Genomic DNA, 11,875 nt, shown 5'->3' with positions numbered 1-11,875 from the left:
CTGCTTCGCCACAATGGGAACTCCTAAAGCTATTTTAAAGTAGATCTTAAATAAGAGCCTGAGATTTCTACTTGGCTAGTCTCTTTCCTTGTCTTGAGATGGGGCGATTCATTCAGACAGCTTTGTACTCCAGCATCCCCTCAAGGTGGTTCCTCAGGAAGTTGCTGACTTTAAGACAATTCAGGTAGAGGCTGGAATTTCAGAGGAGAAATCAGAGCTGGTCAAGCCTGTCACTGCCTCGCCCCCTCTCTGGCCCTCTTCAGTCTGTTTGCATTGTCACCTACTGCCCTTGCCTTATTTTCAACATTAGGGAAATTTTTATAGTTTTGGAAGGTTTGTAGAGGCAAGAAGTATATGCCTGGGAGATTCTAGGCTCTCGAGGAGAGTAGAGTGGCTTAGGTTTGAATAGTAGAATAAATTCACTGTTTTAAAGCCCATGTAAATTCACTTCCTAGACCTGGCTGGCAAAGGTGGTGGTGCAGCCCAAGAATTACGTGGTTGGAATCGAGAGAGAGAATTCCCACCTGACACTGAGGGAGCTTCTTTATCAAGTGAGGGCCATGTCAAAAAGCGGGAGTGAGAACAACAGAAAAGATGAAATGATGGTATGTCTTAGATCTGAACAGGGTGAAATATTTAAAAAGTCAGGACTCAGAGGTCCATGGAGTTCCAGCCATAAATAGACTTTCCTTTTCCTTCCAGCCTGTGGACAGCACCTATGTCAGAAGTAAGTGGTTTCGATACTCAGTATGTGCTGAGAGGTCACCTGTCTTAGAGGAAGAAGGCAAACAGTGCTGCTGCCCAGGGCAGGGTGTACCATTGTCAGGCTGGCTGTGGGAGAGCCACGCAGGGTCACCTGATAAACACAGACTCCCAGCCTCTCCATGATATGCAATTCCAGCAGATCTGAACACGGCAAAGCACAGCTTTAACAGGTGATTCTGCCGCACAGCTAGATCTGGGGAGTTGTGGAGAGACTGGGAGAAACACCTTTTCTTGTTAGGGGAGGAGACTAGAAAGAGCCGAATAGCACCGGCCACCCTCTACACGAGGTCTTCTGGCTGAGGATGAGCTCCAAAGAACTCTAGAACCTGGAGTGATGCATCTGGTATTTTTACAGCTGATGCCTCACACAAGAAAGGGATTAGCTGCTGGTTGTCTACTTTCTACACATTCTTAACAGGGCAGGGTACCAATCAGTATTGATCAGTTTAGACTTAGTTCTTCATCTGAGCTAAATACTGTCTTAACAATTTTTCCATGTGTGGATGATAAATAATAATAGTATTTTTAAAAAATCTATAAAGATGGTTAGGCTCTTAATAGACTCACAGCTTTCAAAATCAAACGTGTGGTTACCAAAGAGGAAACAGGGAAGGGGGGAAGGGATAAATTAGGAGTTTGGGATTGACATATACACCCTACCGTGTGATATAAAATAGATAACAAACAAGGCCCTACTCTATAGCACAGGGAAATCTACTCAATATTCTGTAACAATCTATGTGGGAAGAGAATCTGAAAAAGAAAATATGTGTATAGATATATATATCTCTGATTTGCTGTGCTCTACACCCACTAACACAACATTGTAAGTCAATTACATGCCAGTAAAAAATTTTTTTAAAAAGAGAATGATAACAAGGAAAAAAATGATTAGGCTTTTAGGATCCCATAAGAAGGAGCATTTACTCCTCCGTAATTAGAAAGCATAAAAAAAGGTACATTCCAAACAATCTTATTTTGGAATTTTCGTGTTAACAGTTGGCAGCTTCATAGGAAAAAATAGGAAAACCCTGAGGGGAACCGGCGTCTGGGCCAGGCCCAGCCATCCCGTGAACTTAAGAGCTTTTTCTGCTGTGCAGAGATGTGCTTTTGCGTTTGTGGTAACCGATGGCTATGCTGGCCACGCTCCCGGGTAAGGGTCCAGCCCTGTCCTCTGTTCTCTTTTTCAATCCACAGGGAGCTCTGAGGGCTCAGAGTTCACATCCCTGTTGAAGGTGCTGGTGGGCTTTCCTGTCTTGGTGGATTTCCTGTCTTTTCCTGTTTTTTTGTTTTTTTTTTTTTCTGTCTCTCTCTCCTTTTCTGTTGGGTAGGATGTGAACAGAGAAGTTTATGAATTTACCCCAATGATACTGCCTGGCGCCATGTAGCACCCAGGCCACAAATCTCAGGTATACGCAGATAAGAAAGCCAGCGTTCATTGGTGAACGTGCCACTCACGTGAGGTTCCTGAGTTGCTCTTTTAGACATGAGCAGAGATACAGAGATTTCTTGACTTGAACATGGATGGGCACATGTTCACACATACACCGACACACATGTCACGGCTCAGAGGCTGCCTTCGGTTCACGTGGCTGAAGCTGGTGCTGGGTGTAGACAGAGCCTCCCCAGCGCTCTTGGGAGACTTGCTCATAGGGGCTCCAGGTAGACAGAAGATCCAGTGACAGGTTTTTCTGCTCTTCCTCAGATGTGGCAAGGTGGTAGCCTAGCACATTCATGGTATTCCTGCAGACTTTCTGGAGTCGAGACACCTTTTCGTAAGGCAAAGACCAGCGCCAGGCCTGAGAAACATTGAGGGCATTCCTGGCGTTGGTGTGGAAGGCGTGCTTGCCCATGCCCTTGCCTCGAGTGATGTTGTACACCCAGGCCTGGAGCTGGGGCAAGAATTTCAGCCCTACATAGTCATACATTTGGGCAGTCTGGGTCAGGGGGTCCCGGACCAGATCCTCATAGCGCACAAGCAGGTAGCGCTGCCTCAGGGCTTTGGGCAGGGCCTGCACAGCCTCAAAGATCTCCAGCTGGCTTTGGCAGATGACTTGCATTGCGTAGTAGGGTTGATCCTCCTTCTTGAGTTTCTGGTGATGCTGCCCCATTACAATGTGGCTGTCAATCAGGAGTTCCTGCGTGGTGTGTTCTCGGGAGCGGAACACTGCCCGGGGGTCCCGGACCAGGTGCACAATGTGCAGGTTGAGGGAGGGGTCTCTCAGCAATGGGTAGAGCACCTGCAGGTTGAAGAAGCGCACCTCCTTGAGGACCACGTGGCTGTAGGAGCGGCAGGCCTTCTCTACCACCTCAAAGGGCTGCTGATTGCACAGAAGCCTGCAGTGAGCCTGGGGTATGATCATATCTCGTGGGAAGATGTTACAGGCAGGTGGGGAACAGAGGGCCCGGCTGCCCTCCCACTGGAAGAGGCTGGACTGCTTTCGGGGGCCAGGTGTCATGTAGGCATCAAAGACACTCATGTCACACAGAAAGACAGCCCGTATGAGATCCCGTACTGCCATATGCAGCCTCTGGGCGGTGCTCTGCGTGAAGGTCATCCAGACGTGCCAGGCAGGCTCCATCAGGTAGAAGACATCTGGGTGCTGTCCAAAAAGCTGCCCCACAAAAGAGGAACCAGAGCGCCACGAAGACAGGATCAGCACGTGCATGTGTGTGGGCTTGGGCTCCTCCTTCATATGCAGGGAGTTGAGGTTGTGGCAGTACAGGTGGATGAACAGAACAAAGATGGCCATCTGGGAAGCCAGGAACAGCAGTAGCTTCATTTTTTTGAGCAGTGTCATGCTGAAGTGGAAGACTTTCAGGGGGAAATCAGAGAGGCCGTGTTAGGCTGCTGTTTGGTATCTGCCTTCTGTCCCCTTTCCAGCCAACGCTGCTTTCTCCCTGACCCCCAGAAAGGAGCAGTGTAGACCACTGGAGTCTTGTTGCAACCGATCGCACACACCCATCTATAGATCAATTCCTGTCCCTCGCAGTTAGTGTGTCAGTGAGCTCTATTTATTTTAAGCTCTTTACTTCCTCCCTCCTACTCCTTCTCGTCCACTGAGCTAGGGACTCATCCATATTTCATGAATATAGGCAACAGGTCCATCCTGGCACCCTAGTGACATGCATGTCTTCACACAGGCCATGTAGGCAAAGCTCAGTCACAGTCTGACCTGTGAATTCCTTGTGATTCCTTCTGAAGTGAAGGGATATAAGCTGACTTGGGAAGATAGTCTTATCTTGAGGGAGATTGCCAAGGCCATTTCTCACTGTCTTCCTTTATCTCAGTTAAGCACAGGACTTTTAATACCCTGAAGGATATGGCTGCAGACTGTAAAACCTCTTGGCTTTAGTTTGGAGTAGTTTCCTCGATGCAGAGCTAAGTGCCCATGGCACCTGTCATCTGGTCCCTTCTGATTTGGTCTCATCCTGTGAGGGACATGAGGAGCTGACCTGATGCTGACCTCATGTCTGTGTGGGTAATAAACTATCTGAATCTCTTTGGTTTGAATTGTTGTCTCCCTAACAGCCAACTCTGTGAAACTGAGGCAAACCAACCCAAGAGCTGCAGTAGTGACACTGGCTTGTTGGCCACTGTGCTGCTGCTTGGAGGAAAGCTTGACCACTTGACACAACTTACTCAGGGTTGCTCAGTACAGTTGAGCAGGTTGTATACTGCCCAGCCTTAGGGAATGCCACGTCATCAAGAATTTAAGATATGTATTATTTTAAAATGTCTGGTAAGTGACAATAAAGTATCTTGGCCCCACAGAATAAATACATCAGGATGGCTTTGTAGTTGCCAAATGTAAAATATGTAGAGAAAGGAATTTCACACTAAGGCTCAAACAGACTGCCCCCTCACCATGGCCCATCCTGAACTTACTCCCTTCACCATCAGGGCTTGTTTTGTGTGAAAAGATCACAGTTGCCAGTGCCAAGCTAGAATATTATTCCAAGGGAAATCTTAACCCGTTTTAAGGGCTGAGATAACTCTGGATTATTTGGGGTGACCTACTGGCATAAATAACTATTGAGAGATATTATAGGTATTTCATATAATGTCAGATATTAATAGCAGCAAAGTGCTAGTTTACATATCACTCTGTACACAAGGCATTCTTCCTTCAAACTTTAATAAAAAAGATAAATAATGTTTCTGGACAGTAATTGGAGCTAGATTTAGAAAGTGCTATTTTCCTGGTGATATAGGGCTTACCACTAATTTTTTTTCAAGTTTTTAATAGGTAATAGTCAAAATGTTTTTTAAAGTGTTAGTATCGCGGACATTAAATCCATAGACTCAGAATTTAAAAGAAGGCTTCCTAAGATTCCACATGCAGGAGGGCAGTAAGGGGAGTGCTTGCCATCCTGTAGCCTGGCCTGTCGCACTCCAGGTCTTTAGCAAGGGGAAATCCTGTGACAACAGTTATGTCTGTGGAGGAGGCCTGTGGTCATAAATTAGAAAATTTCTAGAGTTCTTTGTAGACAGGGGTAATGACATATTTTTTAAAGGAGTCACAGTAGTTTCCTAGGGGAAAGAATACCTAAGAATTTTACCAGCTGCTGAATCAATAACTCAGTAACCTCTTTTCTGTTTACGTTGGTGTTTATCTATGAGCTGGTGTTTTATGATCACTATCCAGCAAAAAGTCTACTTGCAACCCATGTCCTCCCTATGCCCACTGCCCACCCTGCCCCCACATGGCAACTGGGCTCATTTTTCACATGTCCTTTCGGTTGCGTCATGTGTACACAAGAAAATGCAAATGTGTGGAGTTCCCCTTGTGGCTCAGCAGGTTAAGAACCTGAGTAGTATCCGTGAGAATGAGGGTCCGATCCCTGGACTCGCTCAGTGGGTTAAGGATCTGGCGTTGTGGTGAGCTGTGGTGTAGGTCACAGATGCAGCTTAGATCTGGTGTTGCTATGGCTGTGGTGTAGGCCAGCAGCTGTGGTTCTGATTCGACCCCTAGCCTGGAAACGTCATATGCCGCAGGTACTGCCATGAAAAGCAAGCAAGCAAGCAAGCAAGCAAGCAAGGAAGCAAGCAAGGAAAGAAAATGAAAATGTGTACATATTCTTAATCCCCCCCCCCTTTTTTAATAGCTGTACTTCACCTTGCTTTGTTAACAGTATTTCTTGGAGAGCTTTCCATGGCAGTACTTAAAGCCTTTCCTCATTCCTTTTTACCACCACGTACAGTTTTACTGTGCAGATGTACCACAGTGTATTTAACCAGTTTCCTCACTGATGAGCGTTTGGGTTGTTTCCAGTCTTCTGCCATTTCAGAAACTTCAGTGACCTTTATGCTCATACATCATTATATACGTATGTAAGCTAGCTCCCCAGAAGTGGAACTGCTGAGTCAGAGACTGTGTGTATGTGTATCTTTGGTTTCTGTTGTCCAGACAGCCTTCATACTGGTGATAAACCACTGTGTATGTCTAGTGCTCCAGAGATTCTAGGGAGTAGATTTTGAAGGAGGAATCAGGCAGCCTCCGATGTGACTCTTGAGGTTTGTATCTGCTTCCTGAAGAGGCGGAGAAGCTTTGCGGGCCCATGGGTTTCCCTTGGAAGTCCCCTGAACCTTCTGGGAAGTGTGTAATGAGCTCAGCCAAACCTTGTGTGTCAGTGACCCAGAAACCCCTCTCTTCCATTCATGACAACAATGTATTTCCTCCACATGTGCCAAAAGGATTCAGTGAGCACTTTGCTATATGTCAGGAAAATAGCAATGAATGGTAATCCCTGTCTTGGCCCTGCAAGTTAGAACAGGGCCAGCTAAGATGTACTCGTAGTTCTTTCAAACTTGAACCCAGGAAATGAATAGAAACGATGCCATTTTTGATAATGACTCAAGAATACCACCCCCACCACACTCCTCCCAAGGACTGAGGAAATGACCAGCCAGAGATCTTCTCCCAAAGGCAGTATGACCCGGAGCAAAATTTTGGAACAAAGGTAGGAAATAATGGAGCAAAAGAGGAAAGTAAAGAGCTTGACCTGTGTATAATTATAAGGAAACTGTGATAGAATTTTATATGCAGGGCCTATAATCAGCTCAGGAAAAAGCTAACATTTCCTAGGGATTAGCAGTGTAGACCTTTCAGTTATACTCTCCCTCTCCCATCTGGCTTTGGACCAGCTCGGGGTCCTGAGTGGCCTTGAATGCTCTGAGCCCTCCTTGCCTGCCGGTAGCTCCTGGCCTCTTGCCCATTCTTACCAGAGCCGTGGCCTGGCTGTTTTAACTCGTCCCCAGGTTGTCCTCAGGCTTTAGTAGACCACAGTTTTCAGGAATTCCCATGGAAATCTTGACTTCTTTCTCCGCTCTTTCTTTCCATAAGCAAGTTCCCTGGCCAGAAGGAAAATATGCTTTTGTAATCTCTTGTCGCTGGGATCTAGACATATGCTGGATCCAAGCCACCCATGATGGGGCTGATCGGAATAGCCAGGGAGCATAGCACTTCAGGGTGTGTCTCTGCAGAGTCTGGACTCAGTGGGAGAGGCAGCTCCGTGAAGAAAAGGAAACTCAAGGCTTTTTAGGACAAAATCCTCTAATCTAACAGCACCTCTCTCCAGCTGTTACTGTCCTGCAGTAACCTCCTCTGTAGTCTTTGGGGTTGGTGAGCACTTATGAGAAGTCCGTGACGTATCTTCCAAGTTGGAGTCCCTAGTCCACCTTCCTGAGTGTTCTTTTAGGGCTCTTCGATTGTATTCTTGAATCCTGCCTTCCCTATGATCGAATCAGGATCATCTCTAGCCTGCCCTTGATAGCACGCGGCCTCTCTCTTCTGTTGCTCATTTTTTTCTCCCTCAGCTCCTCCCGCCCTCATCCACTGCTGCCAGAATCTATCTTTTTAAAGCACAAGCCTATTACTCCCCTCCTTAAATTCTTTCAGTACTTTTCTGCCACAGGATTCAATCCCCAGTTCTTGTGCCCAGGGCCCTTCGTAATCTGATCTTTGATCCCTGTCACTCCCCTCCCTTTCAGCACCTTAGGCTCCAGATTTTACTTTCAGTTCTTCCCAACTTGCCCTGTTATTTAGAAGCCCGGAGCTGACCATCCTTTCCTCAAGATTCTACCCATGTGTCGGCTTTCTCCCCCAAAGATAACTTGTTTCCTCCCCAAATTTAGTTTTCCCCCAAGCTCTTCTTTCGCTCGCATCTCTCACTCTGTAGTAAACAGCTGTAGATGAGTGTCTCTCCCGCTGGGCTGCCGTTACATAAGGGTAAAGTCTATGTCTTATCTTATTTACAGACACTTAAAAGGTACAAGTGATTAGGGCTCATTAAATGCTTGTTGCTTGTCACTCTAGGGAACAGATACCTGAATGAGATCCATGGAGAAACCGAAACTTTTCTTTTTTTCTAAAATGTACATGGATGTCCCTGTAGTATCAGCTAATAAAATTTGGGTGATTTCATTGAGTATTGAGCACAAGACTGATACTGTCTCAGAGTTCCTGCTGTAGCAGTAACAGGATTGGCAGCATCTCTGGAGTGATGGAATGCAGGTTTGTCCCTGGCCTGGCACAGTGAATTAAGGATTTGGCATTGCTGAAGCTGCCACATAGGTCACAACTGCGGCTCGGATCTGATCTCTGGCCTAGGAACTCCTTATGCTGTGAGGCAGCCAAAAAGAAAAAAGAAAAACCAGTACCGCTTCAGTTGCATGGAGCAAGATATTAAAAACGTCAGAGGCATAATTTGAAAGCAATATGACGCAATATGACGCAATATGACGCAATGAACCTCATTCCAAAAAAAAAAAAGTTTCTTTACGGAGCGTGTATTAATTAGTTTCTTTACGGAGCGTGTATTAATTAGAACTAGGAGGACTAAACCATGAACATTATTTTTTTAAAATATTGATCAGTAAGAAATGAAAGCCCCATTGCAGGGCAACAGACTACTCACAATATTTTCCTTGCTCAGTTAGAAAAAGAAGAAAAATGGAAGGAAAAACCCACAGGACAACCTGTCATCTCCAGTCCCCAAAAAACTAATTTAAAAATATGTGGCCCCAATGATGGGTGAGTAGTGTCGTCTTAGCACAGGAAGGACAGTCCATCAAAGTCAGACAACGCTAGGATCTTGAAAAACACCAAAGGATGGTAATGACATAGCACCTATAACAGGCACAGGGACCATGAGGCTGCAGGATGGGTGACCTCATCCAGCAGCCTGATAACATAGGGCTAAATTAGAGGTGACCCCCAAATCCATACTGTGTAACATTTTAGAAACAAAATGAGGAATTCTGAGGAGAAAATGAAACAGACACCAGTTTAAGAACCCGAGATTCTAGCCGCTGACACATTTCTAAGTGATCTCTACTCACTTAGATTTCCAAGTTATTATGCCCCCCAAACCAGGAATTGGAGATTCCAGAAGACATTTGCACAGAGAGAGAAGAGAGCTGGATTGGGGAAACTTACATCCACATTGGCAGCTGCAGAACCCGGAAGCCTGTGAGCTAAGCACCTGGACAGAGTGTCCGTATAACAGGCTCTAACTAGCCGAAAGATCTTTGCAATCCCAGTGCCCCTAGTAACAACGACAGTGCCTGGCACCTAGTGGGGCTCAAGAAACATCTATTGAATCAATTGACTGAATGAACAAACATTTGTAGAGTGTTTTCTACTGTTTGCTGTGCCCTCGTTGAACCTGGTAATGAAAAGAAGACAAGATACTTTTATTTTGCACATATAAAGGTTTTTCACCTCCAGAGTTCCTGTCGTGGCTCAGTGGTAACGAATCCAAATAGGATCCACGAGGATGTGGGTTCAATCCCTTCCCTTGCTCAGTGGGTTAAGGATCCTGTGTTGCCATGAGCTGTGGTATAGGTCACAAACATGGCTTGGATCCCGAGTTGCTGTGGCCGTGGCTGTTGCTGGCAGCCGTAGCTCTGATTTGACCCGCAGCCTGGGAACTTCCATATGCCTTGGGTATGGCACTAAAAAAAACCCAAAGTTTTTTTCCTTCCAATTAGAAGTTGCAGACTTATTCAAGGATATCAAGATAGAAGTCTCTTCTACCTTGGCTAATTCTCTGGCCTCGTGATTTAATCTTATTTTACATATGAGTGGTGCCGCACAACTTTGAAAGCATTTAGCAACAGTAGTGACAGTGGTCCAATTAAATATACAGAACAGTGATGATCCACACCTCCATTTTTCAGAGTAAGTGGAGTTTAATTAATTGGATCAACGATAGAAATAGCTTCTGCTTGATCAGACCCATGTCTTTGGGTCCCAGGTCTGAGAGTTCAGTTATCACGCTAAATCTCACCTGAACTAGAAAAAACCTCTAGCTCCCAGCACCTGAACAGAGGAGAAGCTGCCGGATATACAGAGATCTGAGATTGGAAGCCAGCATTTGAATGAGTATGTTGTATCAGGGGGACTAGCTACAAAGTATACACCACACTCTAGGCTGCTTTTTCAGAATCTTAGGGATAGAGCTGGGTGGTGATAGAGGAGCTGCTGGCAGGCAGCTTGTGCTTTTCTGGGAAGATTATCCAGGTGATTCTGATTCGACCCCCCTCCAATACCTCCCCTCTGCCATCACAAAATCCCCAGTTTAATTTCCCCAGGTCATCTGATACTCAGCTCCAGTAACCTGGTGAAAATGGCCCTGCTTTGAAGAAGTAAAGAGAAAATTCTCTCCTTACCTTGTTAATGGCTTAGGCTTCGCCAGTGCTCTAAAGGCTCACTGCTAGCCAAGTTGTGCAGCTTTTCTCCTCTGACTCACCAGCTCCCCTCTCAGCTTTCTCCTCCTCCTTGCATCTTGCATAACCATCTCTACTCAGAGCAAGTAACGCTGGCTTCTCCCTCCTGCCAAAAATTACCCACCTGCCAAGATGGGGTTAAGAAAGCCTCACTCAGAGCCTTGATATTAGCAGCCTTAACTGTGAGAGACTCGGGGGTGGGGAGACTGCTTGAATGGGCTGGGCCTGGAGGAGCCAAGGAGGAAGCATTCTCTTCCACAACTGGGAGGTGATGAAGATTCCTTGAAGGCAGGTTAACTCCCTAAGGACCAAAGGAAAAAAAGAAAGCGCAGAAGTAGATGAGGTTGATAGGGAAATTGCCAGACTATGATAGCCAAAATGGACACATGTGAAACCTTGCTCTTGAGAAAACCTTGAAGGTATTTCTGGATTGCACCTTCCTGCTTACTCCACTGGGATTTAGGAAGATTACACCTTTTTTTTTTTTTTTTTGGCCTCCGTGTTTTATGCAGCATCTTAACCCTTCTTGCAGGGGGTAATGACTAGATGTACTACCTAGATGTAATAACTTGTTTGGGAGGACATAGGTGTATTGGTGTTTAGTTGGGGTACAGGAAAAGAAATTTCTCCTTCAGGGAAAAAAGATACAAGTTCATTAAAAACTATAGCTCCTTGGAGTTCCTGTCGTGGCTCGGTGGTTAATGAATCCGACTAGGAACCATGAGGCTGTGGGTTTGATCCCTAGCCTTGCTCACTGGGTTAAGGATCTGGCGTTGTCATGAGCTGTGGAGTAGGTCACAGACGCGGCTCGGATCCCGCGTTGCTGTGGCTCTGGTGTAGGCCAGTGGCTACAGCTCCAATTCGACCCCTAGCCTGGGAACCTCCATATGCCGAGGGAGTGGCCCTAGAAAAGGCAAAAAGACAAAAAACAAACAAAAACAAAAAACCCTATAGCTTCTTACTAGCTATATGTACTTGGGCAAATCACAAAACTAGTCTGAGCTACTTTACTTGATTGTTGTGAATATAAAACAATAGGTGAATTTTTTATGAATTTAAATTTAAAAAACCCAGTCACCCAAGTTATTAAATTATTTTCAATTCATTAATTATAAATAATACATTCAATTTATTAAATAAAAATTATTCCAAAAACAAATCCAAAACAATTAATAAAATGGCAATAAGAACATACATATCAGTAATTACCTTAAATGTTAGTGGACTAAATGCCCCAACCAAAAGACATAGACTGGCTCATTGGATACAAAAACAAGACCCATATATATGCTGTCTTCAAGAGACCCACTTCACTTCTAGGGACACATACAGATTGAAAGTGAGAGGATGAAAGAAAATATTCCATACAAACGGGAA

At 45.3% G+C, this 11,875-nt stretch overlaps 1 protein-coding gene across 2 annotated transcripts; it reads right to left on the bottom strand.

Moving 5' to 3' along the window:
- Nucleotides 1-1,738: 1,738 nt before the first annotated feature.
- On the bottom strand, nucleotides 1,739-10,713 carry CHST4 (carbohydrate sulfotransferase 4). Of its 2 annotated transcripts, XM_047793317.1 has the most exons (3): nucleotides 10,442-10,713; nucleotides 6,992-7,120; nucleotides 1,739-3,580 (listed from the first exon to the last, which is right to left on the bottom strand). In XM_047793317.1, exon 3 carries the CDS (start codon nucleotides 3,564-3,566, stop codon nucleotides 2,325-2,327), a length of 1,242 nt encoding a protein of 413 aa, XP_047649273.1. In that variant the 5' UTR covers nucleotides 3,567-3,580; nucleotides 6,992-7,120; nucleotides 10,442-10,713; the 3' UTR covers nucleotides 1,739-2,324. The 2 variants fall into 2 exon arrangements, with proteins under 2 accessions (XP_047649273.1, XP_047649274.1); XM_047793318.1 differs by lacking the exon at nucleotides 6,992-7,120.
- Nucleotides 10,714-11,875: the final 1,162 nt, after the last annotated feature.

Source organism: Phacochoerus africanus, chromosome 8 (genome assembly GCF_016906955.1).
Source record: "Phacochoerus africanus isolate WHEZ1 chromosome 8, ROS_Pafr_v1, whole genome shotgun sequence".
NCBI classification, from domain to species: domain Eukaryota; kingdom Metazoa; phylum Chordata; class Mammalia; order Artiodactyla; family Suidae; genus Phacochoerus; species Phacochoerus africanus.
The sequence above is the reverse complement of the archived record's forward strand: the minus strand, read 5'-3'. Positions and strand labels throughout refer to the sequence as shown.